Below are 21,510 nucleotides of genomic sequence, written 5' to 3'. Positions count from 1 at the left end.
AAATTCTAAACCTTGACAATTGTGGCTTGTCTGGTGAATGGAGGGAAAGGGCCAGGTAACTCTACACTCCAGGAATGTGGCCCCAAGAGTGTTTTCCAAACTGGCTCCGGCCGCGTCCCTTGTGCAGATTAGCCTGCCCTCCCCCGCTGGTATGAATGTCTCAAAACTGGACCCTGCTATTAGCAATGTTCACAACTGCATTTTCCTCGGATGGAAGCCCAAGGTGTGCAGGTGGGAAGCACAGAGGACGGCTGGAGCTTTGGGTCTCCCAAGAGGTCGTCAAAAACCTAATCCGGTGGGGGAGGGAAAGGGAAAAGGGAGGCTACAAAAAGGGCCTCATGGATCTGCTCGGATGTGTGTAGGGGGATGGGGGATGAGCAAGACCAGGAAAGGGGAGAAAGGAATTGTGCAGGAGTGGGGTTAATCCACGCTGTACTATACAAGGGGCCGGGCAGAGTGGCTCATCCCCCAAAGGAAAATACGAATTCAGAAAATGGCTATGCCTTCCCGAGAGTTAATCTGGAGCAGGGTAACAGAGGAAAGGAGAAGCTACAGCAGGTCATTAATAGGGGGTGGGAAAAGGGGGCAGGCTGGAGGAAATTAGACTTATAACCCCGTTTCCCATTAGAGGAAAGGAGCTGGGAGATCACCCGAGAGGTGGACCGAGAACAATGCCATCCTTTGGACTTCCTGAAGCTGAAAAGCACCCTCTGCCCTGGCCCGTGATCTGCCTGCTTCACAGCAGTGGACGTTGCACTGTAAAATTTGGCACCTTTCAAGGGTCACCACTTCACCAGGCCCACAGGTCCGAGGAGGTCGGGACACTCGAACCTGCTTGGGGATGCTCTGTTATAGCCAGCGGTCTGTCAGAACCATTAGCCTGCAGCTAAGAGGAGACATAGGGTGTCAGATGAGGATGGCCAATTAGGGACACTCAAGCAGTTCTGGTCAGGGGGCAGAGAGGTGGGAGACAGGCAGCCGATGCCATCCCTGTCTGACAGCTTGGATTCTTGTGCAGCCGGAGCCTCCGGTGTGGAAAAATAGGCCGATTCCTCCTGTGGCCATCCTGCCCAGCTGTTTACTGGCTGCGGATTACTGCAGTCACATGAGCTGCTTTATGGCAAAGCCAAGCTGTCTCCGAGATGAGAAGGTCACCAGGAGACACGGGGCTGGCTCAGGAAGCGGGTGTGCTGCCCTCGGCAGTGTAGCCGCGGCCCGGACTGGCTGTTGGAGCAGCCCCCAGGGTTCGTGGCTACCTCTTGCGCCAGAGGTGACAAGAGCCAGAGGTGGCATTCATTCATTCGATCGTATGAGCACTGTACTAAGCGCTTGGGAAGTACAAGAGAAGCAGCATGGCCCAGTGGACAGAACACAGGCCTGGGAGTCGGAAGGACCTGGGTTCTAATTCCGGCTCCACTACTTGTCTGCTGTGTGACCTTGGGCAAGTCACTCAACTTCTCTGTGCCTCAGTTCCCTCACCTGTCAAGTGGGGATTAACACTGGAGCCAGATGTGGAACCGGGACTGTATCCAACCTGTCCAACCCGAGTAGCTTGTATCTATCCCAGCACTTGGAACACTGCCTGGCACGTAGTAAGCGCTTAACAAATGCTATATGATTATTATGAGGGGAGGAAAACTTTATAAAATGAAAGAAAAACACACATTTGAAGTCCTCAAAAGCCTGGTGCTGTTCCCTAGAGAAAAAGCATTTGGAAGCTGCCCGGGATCTGTCTGTTGGTTTACACGTTCGGGCCGCACGCTTGGCCATTTCCAACCCATTCTTGAGACGCACATGGTCAAACCAGGTCCAGATGAGATTGTCGGGGAGAAGTCTGGGGAGCGGAGACTTGCCCGCTAAGCTTTGTTTTTACAGATGTCAATTCTGTAAAAAATAAGAATGCTCATATTGAATAAAGCTCTTACTATATTGCCCAGCACTGTGCTAAGATAATCAGATCTGACACAGTCCCTATCCCTCCTGGTGCTCCCAATTGAGGATAGGAATAGCCAAGCCCCATGGACTGAAGAGCCACCAGCCAAAAACATAACAAGGCTGAGAGTCACGGATCAAGAAATTGTAATAGGCCCTCCGGGAGGGAGAGCAGGGGGAGAGTGCGCTAAGACACGAAGAGAAGTGACCACAAGCCCAACGGCTTCACGGTTAGCGCCAAACCCTAACTTTTACCCAACTCCCTCCCTGAAGCAGTAGAACTCAGTGGATGCTGGCCCACAGTAGGAAGGTCACTTTTGTGGGAGCTCTGAAAGGAAGGGGTTGAGGGGAACTGACTTTGGTCCTTTGCTAATGTGTGTGCCATTAGGGCCCAGGGGAGGCAGCTGGGGTAAGATCCTGGTTTGGCTCCCTTTTGTCTGAGCAACATGGGACCGTTTGCCCCCAGCATGGCTGGGAGCTGCTGGAATTTAGGAATATGAGACTTAGGATGCTGCTACTTTTTTGCATACAGCCACGCCTATGAGGAGTCAAATAAGGACACTGAAGCAGTTAAGGTCCGGGCAGAGAGTGAGGACTGGCAACTGATACCCCCTGGCCTGGCAGAGAATGATGAGAAAGGAGGGAAAAAGGAGAGGAACGGCATCCCCTCGCAACTTCTGGTCCTGAAACCCGTTTCATGGCACACGTAAAGGTGGTCTCCTGGTCACACCTGAGGTCACCTGGGGCTAACGCCAAGGGTCCTGGCCTCTTGCAGTGACATGTCCGCAGAGCACTAAGTATGCTGAGAGGAATTCACTAAGAGTCAGCAACAACAAGCTGGTGTTTGACACTGCTTCCTGACCCGAACGAGTCAATTCATATTTCTAGGCCTCAGTTTCTTCAACTGTTCGGTGGGAATGGCAAAAATCAACGAATAATCACTGTCAGGACGCCGGCCCATTTTGCAGCAGGACCCAGGTAATGTGACGAGGCTTTATGTCCTGTTTCCCAGTGCGGTCATCCTTCCAAATAATCCTGTGACCTCAATCCAAACCCTTCATTAGCCACCTTAGTGGAGGGGTTGTGATGGACCTAAGAGGACACTTGCAAGGTTTTGTGGGAAAAACTGAATTTGGGGGCTTGAAATTCATGCAATCGGTTTCTTCGGAGGATAATGATTGAACAGGAAAACATAAAGAAACGGGGAGTGCTCTTTGCACTGCCTTCTCTTTCCAAAGGAAGAGAAAGGAACTGTGGCTGAAGGGGAGGTCTGACCAAATAGCCTGCCGACTGGGCATATGCAGAGCAGAGCAGTCCACCCTCTCTGGGGCCTGGATTATCCTACTGGACTGTCTACACTGGCCATATGACTTCGATATCAGTTCAACATTCTCTACTTCACTTTAGGCTGGGCAGATCCAGCTATCCCGTGTGTGATCCTGAAAACAGTCTGTGGACCCCTTAGCAACTGAACCAGAAAGAAAATAGCCACCCACCCTGGGTACCACTGCCAAATAAAACCAGAGCCTTTAACTGGCCACAACTCCCCATCACTTTTTTTTTTCCTTTTTACAGTATTTGTTAAGTGTTTTACTACTTGTCAAACACTGTTTTAAGCACTGGGGTGGGTACAAGTTACCTAGTTCGGGCCAAGTCCCTGTCCCACCTGGGGCTCACAGTCTAAGTAAGAGGGCGAACAGGTACTGAGTCCCCATTTTACAGTTAAGGAAACTGAGGCACAGAAGTTAAGTGACTTGCCCAACGTTACACAATTTGGCACAATTGGCAGAGATGGATTAGAACCTAAATCCTCTGACTCCCAAGCCCACGCTCTTTCCACTAGGTCATGCTGCTCCTCAAAACATTTGGGAATCATTCTGGAATCTGTGCATTTAAATACAATGTCCTTTGAGGAAATATCTGTTTGTCTCTGCCAGGAATGATCAGAAAGAACTAAGAGATGTTTGGATGTAAACTTGTTATGGGCTGGCTACCAACTCTGTTGAACTGCATTCTCCCAAACACTTAGCACAGTGCTCTGTACACAGTAAGTGGTCAATAAATACCACTGCTTGATTGATTGGTTTTTCTAACTAAAACAGCACTGGCCACTCATTCAGGGCAAACAGCAATTTATGCCAGGCTTGTAGTTTAAACTCTGGATTTCATTAATTTTATTCCCAATGTACCACTAAACCTGAGGGTGCAGGTAAATAGTGTGCACCTGTTTGCTAGGCTGATTTGATGGTCCGGTTTAACTGTGGAAACCTCAGTTGTGGGGAAGGAGGGGAGGGTGAGAGAGAATGCAAACATTTTGCTCTTCGCTTACAGCGATGGGACAAATCACGGTTCGGTAGCAAAGCCGAATAAGATGGGTCCCCTGATTTGAGATGTACCAACATGTTTCCCAAGATGAAAACAATATAAGAGGAAAGGAAGCAAACTTACCAGGAAAGGCCCGGTCTGGAAAGTTAACGGAGAAGGGGATTTTACCTTCTTTTTCAGAAGGGGGCAGAGAATGGGTTGGAAGTAGGGGGAAGGATTATGGGGAGAACCGAAAGCCTCCACTCTCAGGATGCCACACACCATTGCAGCAGCTTGCTGGGAGTGGGTCCAGCTTCCCATTCAGATCAGATTGCATCTCTCCTAAAGTCCCCAGCCCCCACCCCCTTTCTCCTTCCCTTCCCCCAAGCCCCGGCTCACAGTTCTCCCTCCCTAGTTTACTTCTCACGAGAAGAGGCCTTTTCAGGTCTGTGGTTCTGCTCTCCCCTCCCCCCCCCCCCCCCGCCCTTGTAAAAAGAGCTGTTGTTCCAAAGAGGGAAAAAAAAAAAGAGTTGTAATATCCCTAACGAATCCTATACTCTCCATTCCTTTCAAGGGGGGCGGCGACAAAACCCTATCGGGCTGAGAGCCTCTCTGGCTTTTTACCCAGGCCTTTTTTTTAATCCTCCTCACACAAAGGGATTGGTAGAAGGGGCTCTCATCTCTTGCAAGCCATGCGGCCTAAAGAAACTACAGACCCCGGCATGCAACACTCTTTGGGGCAGCTACGAGGTGGGAGAACTGCATGCAGGAACTTGTAACCAAAACAAAGTGACTCAAATCCAGTAGTCCGTCTTTGATCATTCTTGCATTAAAGGTCGCAAAGGAGAGCACTATGTGGATGACCTAAATGATACCAGGGTCATCACTTATAAAAATAGCCAAAACTCAGACATAACAAAACGGTCCCGGACACAATAAAGCCCCCAGATTCGAGCGCTGGTTAAATGGGAAGTCTACCCAACGTTCAAGGGGCTGGGGAATTTTGCACCCATGTGGGCACTGAATTAAGATGATTTGATGATGGAGCTGATAGAGACAAGGGAGAAAAGGCCTGAAACTGACAAAGCTGAGGAGGCAGCGATTCCAAATTAGGCTGTATTGTATGGCCATGAGGTAGATGACCAGAGACAGGAAGCTCCCACCAGATCATGAGATCAAAGTGATAGGATGGAGAAGCACACAGCCTAGTGAAAAGATCCCAGTCCTGGGAGTCAGAAGGACCTGGGTTCTAATCCCTACTCCACCAACTGTCTGCTGTGTGACCCTTGGGAAAAGTCACTTCACTCCTCAGTGCCTTGGTTACCTCATTTGTAAAGTGGGGATTAAGTCTGTGAACCCCATGTGGGACACGGACTGTGCCAAACCTGATTATTTTCTATCACCATCATCATCAATCGTATTTATTGAGCGCTTACTGTGTGCAGAGCACTGGACTAAGCGCTTGGGAAGTACAAGTTGGCAACATATAGAGACGGTCCCTACCCAACAGTGGGCTCACAGTCTAAAAGGGGGAGACAGAGAACAAAACCAAACATACTAACAAAATAAAATAAATAGAATAGAATAGAATAGATATGTACAGTGCTTAGAACCATGACTGGCACATAGTAAATGCTTAACAAATACCATCAGGACAACAAAAAAAAAGGACAGAGACTGGGCTTTGCATAGGCCTGTTTGGTTCCAGTATTCAATCCATTTATTCAATCGTATTTATTGAGCGCTTACTGTGTGCAGAGCACTTGGGAAGTACAAGTTGGCAACATATAGAGACGGTCCCTACCCAACAGTGGGCTCACAGTCTAGAGGGGTAGTAGGGAGGGGACTTGAATTTGGAACAGAGAAGAGAATCCCACATCTCCTATTCCAGGCCTTCGTAGGTGCTCCTTGGCAACAATAAGCTTCTCCCCTGTGCAGAGAGGTGCACTGTGTCCTGGTCCCCAGGGCAGGTAGATGTGGCTAGTTATTATAGTCTGCACATTAGACAGGCTGGGGAAGGGAGGATGGGGAGAAGGCTTGTGTAGCTCTACCCACCCTCTCACCACTCTTATATATATGTGCATTCTATTATTTGTTTTCACCCTTCTCATTGTAAATACTTTCACATTTGCTTCCCCTGGTTAAGAGTTCCTTGTGGGCAGGAGACAGGTCGCTTCTTGATGCAAGAGGACACTCAAAAAATACTACTAAAAAATACTACTAATATGACTACTACTTTGGGAGCCCCCCCAGAAGGATGGGGACCATGTCTAATTCCCAACTGTGTATTCTTTACACGTGCTTAGTACAGTGCCCCACATGCAGTAAGCATTTAATGAATATTACTACTATCACTACTAATACTACAGCGTGGCTCAGTGGGAAGAGCACGGGCTTTGGAGTCAGAGGTCATGGGTTCAAATCCCGGCTCTGCCAACTGTCAGCTGTGTGACTTTGGGCAAGTCACTTAACTTCTCTGTGCCTCAATTGCCTCATCTGTAAAATGGGGATTAAAACTGTGAGCACCCCCCGAGACAACCTGATGATGATGGTAATTGTTAAGCGCTTACTATGTGCAAAGCACTGTTCTAAGCGCTGGGGCAATACAAGGTGATTAGGTTGTCCCACGTGGGGCTCACAGTCTTAATCCCCATTTTACAGATGAGGGAACTGAGGCACAGAGAAGTTAAGTGACTTGCCCAAAGTCACACAGCTGACAATTGGTGAAGCCGGCATTTGAACCCATGACCCCTGACTCCAAAGCCTGTGCTCTTTCCACTGAGCCATGCTGATCACCTTGCAACCTCCCCAGCACTTAGAACAGTGCTTCGCACATAGTAAGCGCTGAACAAATACCATTATTATTATTATTACTAGTACTACTACTTCTTTTCAGGTACCAAGGAAGCACCTGGAGAGTGGAGGCAGGTCTGGCCCAGTTGTGAAACAGCCTTGGGAATGAACGGAAACTGCTGTCAACCTGTGAGAGTGATCTGCCAGCGCTTAGAACAGTGCTTTGCACATAGGAAGCGCTTAATAAATGCCATTATTATTATCTTGCCCCGGATTCTGTCCTGGCTTGGCTTCCTTCCCCGACTTGTCCCGCTCTCACCTCCAGTATTACAGAACAAGAGAAGTCAAATGGCAACAATGCCCAACCTCTGGGAGATGATTTCGTGAAATTCAGCACACGAGGTGGTGACCGAGACCTGACGCCAGCATAGCTCTCCACTCTCCTCCTCCTATTTGGAGGAGCCGTGTGGCTTAGTGGAAAGAGTCCGAGCCCGGGGTTCAGAGTCAGTCTGGGTTCTAATCCCAACTCCACCACATGCCTGCTGTGTGACCTCGGGCAAGTCACTTAACTTCTCTGGGCTTCAGTTACCTAATCTGTAAAATAGGGACTCAACACCTGGTCTCCCTCCTAGATTGTGAGCCCTGTGTAGGACAGGGACTGTGTCTGACCTGATCATGCTGCATCTTCCCCAGAGCTTAGAACAGTGCTTGACATATAGTAAGTGCTTAACAAATACTACAATTATTATTATTACTGACATATAATGAGCTGGGAGGTGGAGCTGGGAGAGAAGTGTTTCTGGCTTTCGCCCTGGGACTACACTCTTCTCAATGCAGAAGTCGCCTTCCCTCAGCCTCCTCAACTGTGCTTGGGGATGCTACTGCTCCATAACTGCCCTCTCCCCTCACCACTAGAAGTTTGTACGTGCCGGGGGTGGGGACAGAAGGTGAGGAAAAATGATGGGGGAGAAATATAAGACCTTTGGAATAAGCCCAGTACAGGAGGTGTCTAGTTGGAGGAAAATGGGCCTTTAGATGGCCTCCACAAAACAAGGCCTGCTAAAAGAAAAGGAGCAGGGATGGGGACGGAGCAGGCTTCAACAACACAAGAATGGAAAAAGATCTTTTCCTAAGGGTATCGCGAAGCTGTTGGTTTTGATAATGGCAGCTTCGTTAGGCAGGTAAACTTTTCATTTAGCTTTTACAGTCCTGCCTTAGCAGGAGCCCGTACAGGTCTTTTTTCTGAGCTTATAATTTTTTTCCTTTTAAGTTAGAGGCCAAAAAAAGAGAGCCCAGAAGAAGGATGCCTGGGGGCTCCTTTACAGCTAGGGCCAGGCCAGTACAAAGAGGAACATCTTGCAGGGAAGATAAATGGGGAGGGCTGTTGCCTATTTCTTTAAATGTAATGTTAATGCCTTGTAATCAGCTTTAATTTTTAAACAGACCCGGGGCCTCCTGTCCATTTCCCCTAATTCAGGGCACGTGGAATGGAGCTGGCCCAGTGCTAAAACCGGGACAGTGTCAGCAGTGACAGCTGGGCAGACTAAGTCCCGCCAGCCCAATAATGGAGTATGTACTCTCCAAACTCTTTCCGTAGGAGGGTGCAGAGGGACAGGGAAAGGAGCAGGGGAAGGGAGAGAGGATGACGAAGGAGGAAAAAAGAAGTGGGGGCAGGAGGAAATAGAGGAGGGGTGAAGGAAGGGAAAGGGATAGGAAGAGCTTTGAGGGAGAGGAGGAAGAGGGAAAGGGAGGAGAGAAGGAGGGAGAAAGAGGGGAAAGGGAGAAGGAGGGAAAGAGAAGAGAGGAGGGAGAGGAGGGAAGGAAGGAGGAAGCGGAGGGAGAGAAGGAGGTGGGAGGGATAGAACTGGGTGGAAGAAGAGAATGGGAGACCAGAGGGAAGGAAGGGGAAGAGAAGGGAGAGGACTTTGGGGAGGAAATGAGAGGAGAGGGAGGTAGAGGGAAGATGAGGAGAAGAGGAGGGAAGGAAGGGGGAGAGAAAAGGAGGGAAAGGGTGAGAGGAAGAGAGGGGGTAGGGGAGAATCCTTTGCAAGGCACCACCTATTACCCAGTACAGCAGTTTCCCCACTTATTGGTGAACCCACTCACAGAACCCTTTCAGCTAGGTATGCTAAATGATAAGCCTCACCCAACAGCCACGTGTGGGCTGGGTAAGCAGGAGGCAACAGACGCCTCAGTCTGAGACATTACTCCAGGGGGATACTCCAGGGGGTTCCTCCACGATGAACCCTAATCCTAGTGGCAGGCCCTCAGGGGGCTTGGGAATTAAGGGGAAAGCTTCAATGGAGGCTACTTTTCATTCCAGCTGATGGGCAGAGAAGCTGTAATCATTGGGAGCCACCAGAGTAGTAGTTGTGGTATTTAAGCCCTTACTATGTGCCAGGCACTGTACTAAGCGCTGGGGTGGATATAAGCAAATCAGATTGGACACAGACCCTGTCACATGTGGGACTCACAGGACTCAATCCCCATTTTACAGATGAGGTAACTGAGGCCCAGAGAAGTGAAGTGACTTGCGCAAGTGACTAATCCCACCTCTGCCATTTGTCTCCTGGGTGACACTGGGCAAGTCACTGCACTTCCTTGTGCCTCAGTTTCCTTGTCTGGAAATTGGAAATTAAGACTGTGAGCCCCATGTGAGACATGGACTGTGTCTGACCTGATTAGCTTGTATCTACCCCAGTGCTTAGTACAGTGCCTGGTACACAGCAAGCGCTTAACACAATTCTATAAAAACAGCTTACTCTATGTTTCAACACCTTAACGAAACTCATATCAAGGTGGGTAGCCAGGGACTCAGTAGAGAGGAAGGAGGAAGAAGGGGTTGATGAGGTACACTCTATAGCGAGCTGATCACTTTTAGTGTAACAGCAGGACACAAAACTAAACAGCGCACACGAAATCTGGGGTGTGTTGGGGTTTCAAAAGTCTTGCGTGAGGTGGGAAGACGCTCCCCATCTTCAGAGCCCGACTAAAATCACATCTCCTCCAAAAAGCCTTCCTGACTAACCCCTCTTTTCCCCCACCATATTCACCTGCCCTTGAATTGCTTATGCACTTGGGTCTGTATCTCTTAAGTACTTAGCTACTCACTACACCCCCAACCCCACAGTACGGGGTTACTATTATCCTTATTATCCGTAAATAGCTATTCTCTGCCATTTCCCCTATCCGTAATTTATTTTAATTTCTGTTTCCCCCACTAAACTGTAAGCTCTTTCAGGGTGGGGATCCTGTCTACCAACTCTATTGACCTGAACTCTCGCAAGCACTTAGTACAATACTCTGCAGGCCATAAAAGCCCAATGCTACCCATTTGGGTCAGAAAGGAACACAATAGGAACTGCTGATAAACCACACTGAGAAATCAAACTTCCCAAAACGCCCCAACCCAGCCCTTACTCCCTTGGCACAAATTTCACCCAAGCCACCATTTAGGTAGAGGCATATGACATTCAGGAATCGGACTAGCCAAGCTGACTTCAGTGGTGGAAAACTGACATCTTAGAGATACTTGATACCAATCTGAACTTCCAACAGCCTCAAAAACATCCCTGGTAGATAGAACAAATTCCAGTGTCTCTGCCATTTCTCTTTCTCCTTTCTACCTTACCGGCCACTTGGCTACTTGTTGACATCTTCACCAGAGGAGTGGGGGGAGGGAGCAGAGGGAGAGAGAGGAGATGAAAGGGAAATCAGTCAATTTTACTACTCGCTAGCAGCCCGAGTGAAAGGTTTGGTTACCACTAAGGGCTAAAATGAGGTCTGGAAATCCTCTGTGGATTTCAATGATCTGTGCTTTCCCCGTCCCTCATTACCGGGGATAATCGAGAGATGGCTATGTTAATTTGCAGAGAGGCCCAGAGCCTTGATGCAGTTCCCAGGTGTCAGAAGCCAAGTGCTTATGCTATTCTGATTCTCCACTTATTTTCTCAGAAAATAGGGGTTCAGGAAGACTCTTCCCCCGCCCTCCCCCACGAATTTGACTGACCCAAGCTATGAGGGGAGGGGAGTCTCAGTTTGGGGAGTGAGATGGATCAGTGGAAATGTGAAGAGTACTGCATCGAGGGGCTCTGCCCAATGGAGAGGGGTACGTTGTGCTGGGCGAAGAAGAACAGAGAAGTGGGCAAGGCACTGATCCCATTTAATAACTTCTTCCTCGCTCCAGGCAACCCAACTTGGACCTCGATGTCACTTGCGAAAATGTTTGAACTGAGCCACACTTTGAAATCCTGTTACGGCTTCCAAACAAGGCAACATGGCCCAAAAGAGAGAGCACGGACCCGGGAGTTGGGGAACCCGGGTTCTAATCCCAGCTCCACCACTTGCCTGCTGTGTGACCTTGGGCAAGTCACTTCACTTCTCAGTTTCCTCATCTGCCAAATGGGGACGAAATACCCAGTTCTCTCTCCCCCTCAGACTGTGAGGGCTTAAATATTACAATTACTTAATAAGTGCATCATCAGCCCCACTATCAAGGAGAAAGCACATGGAAGGACAATGGTCACATCGACATCAAACAGTAACTCCTTACCATCAGCTTTAAGGTACTCAATCGGTTCTCCCCCTCCTACCTTACCTTGCTGATCTCCTACTACAAGCCAGTCCACACACTTTGGTCATCTAACACCAACCTATTCGCTGCACCTTAACCTCGTCTAACTTGTCACCGACCCCTTGTCCACATATTTTGTTAGTATGTTTGGTTTTGTTCTCTGTCTCCCCCTTTTAGACTGTGAGCCCACTGTTGGGTAGGGACTGTCTCTATATGTTGCCAATTTGTACTTCCCAAGCGCTTAGTACAGTGCTCTGCACACAGTAAGCGCTTAATAAATACGATTGATGATGATGATACTTACTCTATCCTGGGACTACTCGCCTTCATATCTGACAGACCATCACGCTCCCCATCTTCAGAGCCCGACTAAAATCATATCTCCTCCAAGAAGCCTTCCTGACTAACCCCTCTTTTCCCCCACCCTATTCACCTGCCCTTATGAGCTGCTTCTGCACTTGGGTCTGTATCTCTTAAGCACTCAGCTACTCACTACACCCCCAACCCCACAGTACATATCCTTATAATCCGTAAATAGCTATTCTCTGCCATTTCCCCTATCCGTAATTTATTTTAATTTCTGTTTCCCCCGCTAGACTGTAAGCTCTTTCAGGGTGGGGATCCTGTCTACCAACTCTATTGACCTGAACTCTCGCAAGCACTTAGTACAATACTCTGCAGACCATAAAAGCCCAATAGATAATACTGATCGAGTGATGGATTCTTTTAACCTGACCACCTCTGCCCTTAGCATGGCCTACTTTGATTCAAATGCTGGCTCCTAAAACCACCTCCCATTGGTCACTGTCCTGCTGCTTAGGGGCAGAGGCTCCATATGCCACAGACCCCTCTACCCTCCCCCATCAGCAGACCCTGAACCTCCGCCTCAGGCCAGAAATGCAGCTGATCTCTCCCTTTCAGTGCCCTGTGCCAGAAGGAAGGGTCGTCATCAGCACAACTGTATCCGTGAATCCTGGATGGGCCGGAGCTTCTTCCCAGCTGCCGCCCATTTCCAGGCCACGGCCAGACAAGCGGGTACCACCACCCACCACCAGCCCATTCTTTCTGCCAAACTCGGCCAACAACAGCGAGATCCACTGGTAGGCAGCCAACTTGCCACCATCCCCTCCCACACACACACACACAAACACCCCGAGAAGGGGCAAACACAAGCACCAGGGAATGACAGAGAGGAGCGAAGAGTCTCCAGGGGCAGATGTTCTTCCTGGCTAGGAGGGAAAATGTGGTTTGAATCTGTTTACGTTTTTTGGGTCTTGAGCGGGGCGTCAGTAGAGTGCAAAGGCCTCCAATGTGGAGCAGGAAGGTGACGGGAGAAGACACTGGCTCCCAGCTCTCCCAAACTAAAGGAAACTGGTCTCTACCAGATGTATTGTGCTTTCCAAGCACTTAGTACAGTGCTCTGCACATGATAAGTGCTCAATAAATACGACTGAATGAATAACATCTGCGCCTGATCAGTAGAATCTCCTTGAGGGCAGGGAACAGTTCTACTAACTCTGTTGTACTGTACTCTCCCAAGCCTTTAGTACAGTGTTCTGCACACAGTAAGTGCTCAATAAATACCACTGGTCGACTGACTGCTTGATTCATAAAACGGGAAGCTATGGAATGACAGCAGCTCCCACAAACCTTTGAGGCGAGAGACGCCAGCGGCTGTAAGTTCGGACAGGGACCCAGGCACCGAAGACCACAAGACCATTTGCCCTTAGCTCAGACTCGGGCACTTTCCAAGTTTCAGGCAACAGCCCCGATCCATTCCTGGATCCATTTCCATCAAGCCTGCTGCATCCAAGGACTGGGATGGCCGGAGAGTGGGGGGTGACTGGCTTCGTCAGATGCCTAAACATTTGCAACTTGATGGAGCCTCGCTCCTGCCCGCCTACTTGGCTTCCAGCAGATGGGTGGGGTGGAGGGGGGAGGTTGAGGGGGGCGGTGTCACAGCTCTCCGAGCCCTGCAGACTTTTTCACCCTCTGCTCCCACGGAGGGAGTGACAGCCGGAATTGATAACAAAGCCTCCTTCCAGCCCTGGGGGAAATATTTGAGCCGATTACATAATCAACACCAGCAACTGCACTTCCGCTGAATGCCGCATATCCAGAGACCTTCCCTTTTCCTTGCAGGGCTTTTAATCGTGCTCTAGATTACCACCCAGGGTACAGGCGGGGTGAAGACAGGCAGAGAGACTGAGGGCATGGCTAGCAGCTCTCCTTTTCCCGGGGTCCACGTAATTCTGAAAGTGACTCAGAGAATCGGGTTTAGTGCACTGATTTAATGGGGCCTTTGGGGAAAGCTTTCCAAGGAAGTCCACAGCCCTCGAGAAACGGGAAGGTTCCTGTCAGGTGTTTATCCTTCTACTTTTCAAAATGTGCCTCAGAAGCCACGGTAACTCTTCCTATAGCCTCTGCCAGTTCTGCCTGGTGCATGGATGCTATGTCCAGAGAATGTCTGGCTCCACTTCTTTCTCTCTCATCATCAATATTTCTCAGGCCTCGCGTGACATTTTTCCAAAGCCTAAAGTCTGTCTAGCTTGGGGAAGAGTAGGTTGGGTCATCTCTCCTCTATCTTTGCAACTCCAAAGGAAGAAAACCCACATCCAGTGGAACATCTGATTTGATCTGATAAGACCAGTGTAAAAGTCATCACAAGAAACAGGAATCCCGCTCTGTGAGTTGGTCTTCCAGGGCACTTTCCTGTGCCCAAGCATGACTGCATCCTTGGAGCTGTTCATTTGCTTGAAACTCATCGAACTCAACCTTACTAAACGAGGAAGAAGAGGCGGGTGGTTCTGTGTTACTAAGGCTCACAGTGGAAGTCAAGATGCTTACCAGTGGAGGAGGATTCAGGCACCAAGCGAGACAAGGGCATTCTAGGATACAGGAAATGGGGACACTTTGCCGACACAGGTGGAAAAGACCACCCTGCCCCTCTTAGCAACCCATAGGAACACACAAATATAATAAATGGGATCAGATGATCAATCCTTACAGAGGGCAAAGGAAAAGCTGGGTCAGTGGCCCCCCGGCAAATTCTAAGCCAGCTCAAAAAGGCCCAGAGATCTAGAGACAGACACTCTCCCCTCCTCCACCCACCAATCAACACACACACACCCCCCAAACACTCCTCTGTCGAAGAAGCCATCAAACAGCCTTCATCTTGAAACCTTCTCCCAAGGAAATCAACTCTCCAAACCCCCTCTCTGGTAACTAGGCTCAAATAAATCAGAAAAATCAGAGAAGGTCTTTGTTTCCTAAAGCATTTCCAGTGACGGCACCTGTCAGGAGCGGGAGAAGTGACCGGACTTAAAAGGACGGAAGAATGAAGCTCATTGCCTCCTAGGCCAGGGGGTTCCAGGTACCAGATGACTGCCCAAGCAAAGACACACTTTCAGTTAGAAAGCTCAACCGTTTTGGGGGAGGGGATGGCGTGGGGAGAAAGGGAAGGTGAAAGGGGAAAGGGAAGGGTGGGGTTATTTTTATGATCAGGCATGCCTTGAGAGTTTAAGTGGAAACAGAGAAGAAATCCAATCAAATATTTATGCCCTCTTACCATTAGCATCTTGGACTCCAGTAAGTGCTCCCACGGCTGCTGCAGTTTCCCCAGACAAGACAATCTGTCCTCCCCCTTGCAGAGTGGCTTCGGCCAACGTGGCGACAGCGTGGGCGGCGGCTTCACTGTAACCCCAGGGGCAAGACAGAGGGCATAGTTTAGATGAGTTGCAGCCAAGCAGATTCGTAATTCAAAATGGTATTTATTACGCGTTTCCTATACCGTACTATATGGGCACTGTACTTAGCGCTGGGGTGGATAGAGGATCATCAGATTAGACCCAGTTCCTGTCCCATGTGGGGTGAACAGCCTAAGTAAGAGGGAGTAGGATTAAACCCCCACTTTACAGATGAGGAAACTGAGGCCCAGAGATGTTAGGTGGCTTGCCCAAGCTCACGCACAGTAAGCAAGCTGGTAGAGCCGCGATTAGGACTCAGGTCCTCTGACTCCCAGCCCCGTGCTCTTCCCACTAGACCACACTGCTTCTGTGTTCTGCCTCCCCCTGCAAGACCCTAACGTGGGAGTCCACTGTTAGTACAAGTCCAAGGAAGCCACTGCCCTAAGAATGGAATAAGTCAGCATCATCAGAGTCATTATGGCACCATTACTGGTAATTGGCCACTTTTAACTGTTGTCAGGGAATATTAGAAAAATAATCCTGAGTTCAAAATGTTACTAGGCCCATGGCGGCATCTCCCGAGGATAGTGATATTCATATTTGGGTAGAAGGCCCATTTAACTCAATGCTCACTGCGCACCTGGCACTAAACTGGGAGCTCTAATATAACCCAGCTCCACAAATGCTTTCTTTTCTACCCAGATTTCCCTTCTCCTCTCCTTGTACCACTCCACGAGGGCTAGAGCAGCCCATCTAAAACAGGCTTCTCCGGGGTAGAAGCGACTTACCAGCTGAAAAGAGGAAATGGAACAATAAGGATTTGGAACCCAGCCGGTACTCAACAAATGTTAAATAAGGTAATTTGGGTCACACTGAAATAATTCAGAGGAAGTTACGTAGAACCTCTTCCTACCGCCTCCCAACCTTTCTCTAATTCCGGCTGCCCCTGCAGGCACCACTAAAGTTTTTATTAATAATTAAAAATTAGCAGTAAATGTCAGAACCTCCCTGTTTCTGCAAACACAGCAAAGCCATCTGACTCTTTTATTGTGCTGAGGCAGCAGCCCAGACTCTTGGAAGAATGGGGAGAAAGACACTTCTTTTCATCAGTCAATCAATCAACGGTATTTATTGAGCGATTACTATGTGCCGAGCACTGTACTAAGCATTTAGGAGAGAACAATACAACAGAATTAGCAGATACCTTCCCTGCCTGTAATGAGCTTATGGTCTAGAGGGGGTTTAGGACGCTGATCTCCCCTTTTGTTCCCTCTTCTATTCTCCCCAGAACCACCCGTCTCTCTCAGTGGGGAGGAGGAGTGTCACGGGTTTGTGCAGGCAAAAATAACAGTAAGAATAACTGCGGTATTTGTTAAGTGCTTCCTATGGGCCAGGCACTGTACTAAGCGTTGGGGTGGATACAAGTAAATTGGGTTGGACACAGTCCTTGTTTCACATGGGGCTCACAGTTGTAATCCCTGTTTTATATATGAGGTAACTGAGGCACAGAAGTGATGTGAATTGCCCAAGGTGGAGCCAGGATTAGAACCCAGGTACTTCTGGTTCCCAGGCCCATGCTCTATCCACTAGGCCATGTTATTTCTCAAGGTGCCAACTTGGACATTTGACTAGCTGCATTAAGGATAGGGGAGGCATGTAGGAGTGACAGGGCAGAGGTAGGTGTGCATGCGTGTGTAAGTGTGTGACACAAGCACAGGATTCAGTGAACCGAAAGTTCATGAATTTCTCGTGGCCAGTGTGAAGGAGTCAGCTGTCGGAACAATCCTGTTTAAAAATGAAAAACTATCCCAAGTTGTTTTCCAACACCAACTCGGAGTGTTAGAAGAGCTGAAAGTCTCCATGACCTTATAGCCCTCTTGCAGTCCATCGCCATGCCCAAGGCTTTCTTCAAAGCCTCAGTGAAGGCACATCTCCTCCAAGAGGCTTTCCCTGACTAAGCCCTCCTTTCCTCTTCTTCCACTCCCTTCTGAGTTTCCCTGACTTCCTCCCTTTATTCATCCCCCTACCAGCCCCCAGCACTTAGGTCCATAACTGTCACTGATTTACTTATATTGTCTGTCTCTCCCTCTACACTATAAGCTAATTGTGGGCAGGGAATGTGTCTGTTTATTGTTATGCTGTACTCTCCCAAGCACTTAGTAGACTGCTCTGCAAACAGTAAGTACTCAATAAATATGACTGACTGAGATATGAGGTGGGAGGGAGTTCCAGGTAGAAGCAGGAAGGGCATCATCATCAATGGTACTTACTGAGCGCTTACTGTGTGCAGAACACTACACTAAACTCTTGGAAGAGTAAAATGCAATAGAGTTGGTCAACATGTTCCTTGCCCACAATGGGCTTGAAGTATACAGGGGGAGGCAGACATTAATAGAAATAATTTTTAATATTGCATTTATAGATATGTACATAAGTGCTGTGGGGTTGAGGGTGGGGTGAATATCAATTGCCCAAAGGGCACAGATCCAAGTGCGTAGGTGATACATGAGCAAAGCGTCAGAGGTAGAAGATTTGAGAACAAGACCCAGTAAGGTGAGCTTGAGAAGAATGAGGAGCGAGCTGAGGTGCTGTGGGAAAAGACAGTGGATAGGTAAGAGAGAGCTGATGGAATGCCTTAAAGTCAATGACCAATGGCCAGGACTTTCTGTTGGATGTAAAGGTGAATAATAATAATAGTACCAATAATAATAATAGTACTTAAGTACTCACTAAGTGTCAAACACTGTTCTAAGCACTCGGATAGACACAAGATAATCAAGTTGGACACAGTCCCTCGCCCACATGGGGCTCACAATCTAAGAGGGAGGGAGTAGGGTTTAATTCCCATTTTACAAATGAGGAAACTGAGGCATAGAGAAGTTAAGTGACTTGCCCAAGGTCACAGAGTGGATCAATGGCGGTTCTCTGGCTTCCAGTCCCATGCTGGAACTAGGCCACGCTGCTTGCCAGGAAACAACTGGAGGTTTTGAGGGCTCGGGGAGGCACGTGGAGAACAGTTTTAGAAAAATGATCCAGGAAGCAAAGTGGAGAACCGCCTGAAGAGGGGAGAGGCTGGAGACCAGTGAGGAGCCTGATGCACATTTCACATCAGTGCAGGGGTTGGTTTGCTCCTATAAATGTAAAATTCATTTGCGCCTACAAATAAAAAAAGTGGGGTGGGGGTGGAGGGCGGTGGGAACTTCCAATTTGAGAAACATCTAGTCACAGTGAAGGGGTGTCTGGTGTAGTCTGGTCATCCTCCTTACTGGAGGGCCAAGAGCCAGATCGAGTCACTCACCAGTCTAGGAGTAGTGTGGCCTAATGGCTAGAGCACGGGCCTGGAAATCAGAAGGACCTGGGTTCTAATCCCGCCCCATCGCTTGTCTGCAAGTCACTTACCTTCTCTGCATCTCAGTTAACTCATCTGTTAAAATGGGGATTAGTAATGTGAGCCCCATGTGGGACATGGACTGTGTCCAACCTGAATAGCTTGTACCTACCCCAGGGCTTAGTACAGTGCCTGGAACATAGTAAGCGCTTAACAAATACCATTGAAAAAACAAACCAAAAACCAGTCATTGCCATGTGAGCAGGACGAAAACCATGACCTGGATTTCTTCTGCAGACTATTATTTTGTATTTACATAGCAGTTTATAGTTTCAAAGGGCTCTATGAGTGTACATTAAAGAGGATATAATTCTTGATTATTGGGTGCCTGGACGCTTTCTTTCTTAATTTCCACCAGTGAATAGTATCGCCAGCCTCCCATTGCTCCTGAAAGCAATTAAAACATTTAACATCCTAACCTGTCACGTTTCAGGAAGCTGACCAACAAGCTATTTAGAGGGCTGCTGTGTCATGTTTTCTAGAAGAAGGAGGGGATTTACAAGGATATTTGCAGGAAATTAAGATCTTTGTTTTCCTCTGCTCTCAGCTGCTACTCCTGCCTGGCTTTATGTTACCACACTTTTTTTATGACGTCGTAATCTTAGCGACAATCAATGGAGATGTCAGAGCTGGGAGACACTGGATTCGGGCTCGTGAGAGCAGTCTCTCACACTGGCGGGCGTCTTCAGGGCGACGACAAATCATAACCCTGAGTAAAATGCCTTCCGTGGGCAAGTCTCCAAAGTGTCCAAACAGGGGTGTGGCAGGGGATGAGTTCTGAGTAGCGTTTGCCAAAGGAGACATTCCGAACAAACAGAAGTGGTATGTGTGTGAGCAAGCTGAGATTCCAAGGCTTAGAGATGAGGGGAAGGCCTATGAGGTCAACCCCTCCAAGCCAGGAAAGGCAATATTCGTTGTTCAGCTGGTTCAGGGCCCAGAGACACACCGACTCCTCGTGGTCAGCAGGCTCTGGCCTTTCCAAATCCACTCTGCAGAACTGAAGCTGAAATAACCAAACCCCGCTATTAAAAAAGATGGCTTTTACCGAAAGAGAAAGGCAGGGGTCAGTGACATCCTTAATTCTCCTCAGCCGTGGGAAGTGTCCGGGTCTGCTCTAGGGCGAATTCCTCCAGGGGAAATGCCCACCCAGGACAGACTTTGCAAAGGAGTATGATTGAGGAAAGGAGAGTGAGGGTGGGCCTTCGGGTAGCCTTGCAAACAACCGAGGGAAGGGCCAATTTTGGACGGGCAAGAAGTAAAATATTTAATGCTCTTTTCCATCAGTCAGTGGTATTTATCCAGGGCTTACTGTGTGCAGAGCACCGTTCTAAGTGCTCGGGAGAGTAGATTTTAACCCTTTGAGACTGTATCGCCTGGGGATTGGCAAAAAGGCTGCTAAGGAAGATGGGTCCTGGGCCTTGGCTTAGAATACGTCTGCCCTGGAATGGTCCTGATCCCCTCTTCCTCGTGGGGTAGAAGACGGCTGGACTCCCGTCCGACAAAGGAGCTCCTCTGCCTCTTCCCCCTAACCTGTTATTATCCAACTCACCTTTCATTTTTCACCCTGGGCCCACATCTGCTGTTTACAATGCTGCAGCCCCGCAGGTGATTGTTAGAGAATCATTCCCTCTGTATTAGCCCCCGACGGGAAGAGAGCCCAGGCCCCGGAAATTGTGGCGTTGCATTGCCTCAGTAAGGCCCAGATTTCCCAAGATGTGTTCCCAAACAAACACCTCGCTAATAAACAGAGTCAGTGTTCTAGACTGTAGGCTCGTTATGGGCAAGGGAACGCGTCTGCTAATTCTGTTGTACTGTATTCTCCGAAGTGCCTAGTACAGTGCTCTACACATAATAAATGCTCAATAAATACCACTGACTGATGGGAAACAGGAGCAGGAGTGGCCTTACCCTCTGTGGAAAAGGCAGGGGATTTTCATTTTGTTTAACAGTAACCACAAAGGTCTCTGGAGGCTTATTCCAGAGTAAGGTAAATGGGGTTTTATGGCAGAGGTTTTAACGAACGATTGTCTTAAGGGGTCACAGGCGCCCGCTCCCAGCCCCTCCTGCTCCCAATTTCAGTGGCCTCCCTTTCCTTCTCACGTTGTTGGTTACCAGGGTGCAGGCCATCCACAACTGGCCTCGGAAGTGGGTTAATTATCAATCGTATTTATGGAGCGCTTACTATGTGCAGAGCACTGTACTGTAATTCCAGTGCGTGTCCCTCAGTCTTCCTCCCTTTTTTTTTTTAAATGGTATTTGTTAAGCGCTTATTCAGGCACCATACTATGTGCTGGGATAGATACAAGCCAAGCAGACTGGACACAGTCCCTGTCCCACATGGGGCTCACAGTCTCCATCCCCATTGTACAGATGAGGTAACTGAGGCATGGAGAAGTGAAGCGACTTGACCAAGGTCACACAGCAGACAAGTGGCGGAGCTGGGATTAGAGCCCAGGTCCTTCCGACTCTCAGGCCTGTGCTCTACCCACTAGTCCACACTGCTTTCTCTTCATCAAGGTTGCTCTATACTGTCTCCCCGAATTCCCTAATTTGCAAGGGTGTGGGCCGATTTGATTGCAAGTGGATTTCAACAACTACTGTGAAGGTGAACTACACTCCTCCTTTATTTGGCGTAAACATGAGAGCTACCGCAGCTGGATTAGTGCTCGTTAATGAGACCTCCAGGGAGACCATTTCCCTCCCCGGTCCTTGCAGTGAAGGGATCTGGAATGTGCCTCATATTTTCCACTGTGCGTGGAGTTCCCAGGACACCCACATTTAACTGGAATGGTCGACTATTGGCTGGAAGCGTTGACAACACTCTGTACTGGTTG

General features: G+C 48.8%; 1 protein-coding gene across 1 annotated transcript in view; it reads right to left on the bottom strand.

Moving 5' to 3' along the window:
- Nucleotides 1–21,510, bottom strand: part of NRF1 (nuclear respiratory factor 1) — an 87,186-nt gene that overhangs the window by 13,015 nt on the left and 52,661 nt on the right. Inside the window, exon 11 of the mRNA XM_038752522.1 lies at nucleotides 15,171–15,295. Within this exon, the coding sequence (XP_038608450.1) occupies nucleotides 15,171–15,295 (125 nt within the window). The remainder of the gene's footprint in view (nucleotides 1–15,170; nucleotides 15,296–21,510) is intronic.

Source organism: Tachyglossus aculeatus, chromosome 10 (assembly GCF_015852505.1).
Source record: "Tachyglossus aculeatus isolate mTacAcu1 chromosome 10, mTacAcu1.pri, whole genome shotgun sequence".
Classification (NCBI taxonomy): domain Eukaryota; kingdom Metazoa; phylum Chordata; class Mammalia; order Monotremata; family Tachyglossidae; genus Tachyglossus; species Tachyglossus aculeatus.
This window is presented reverse-complemented; position numbering and strand designations above follow the sequence as displayed.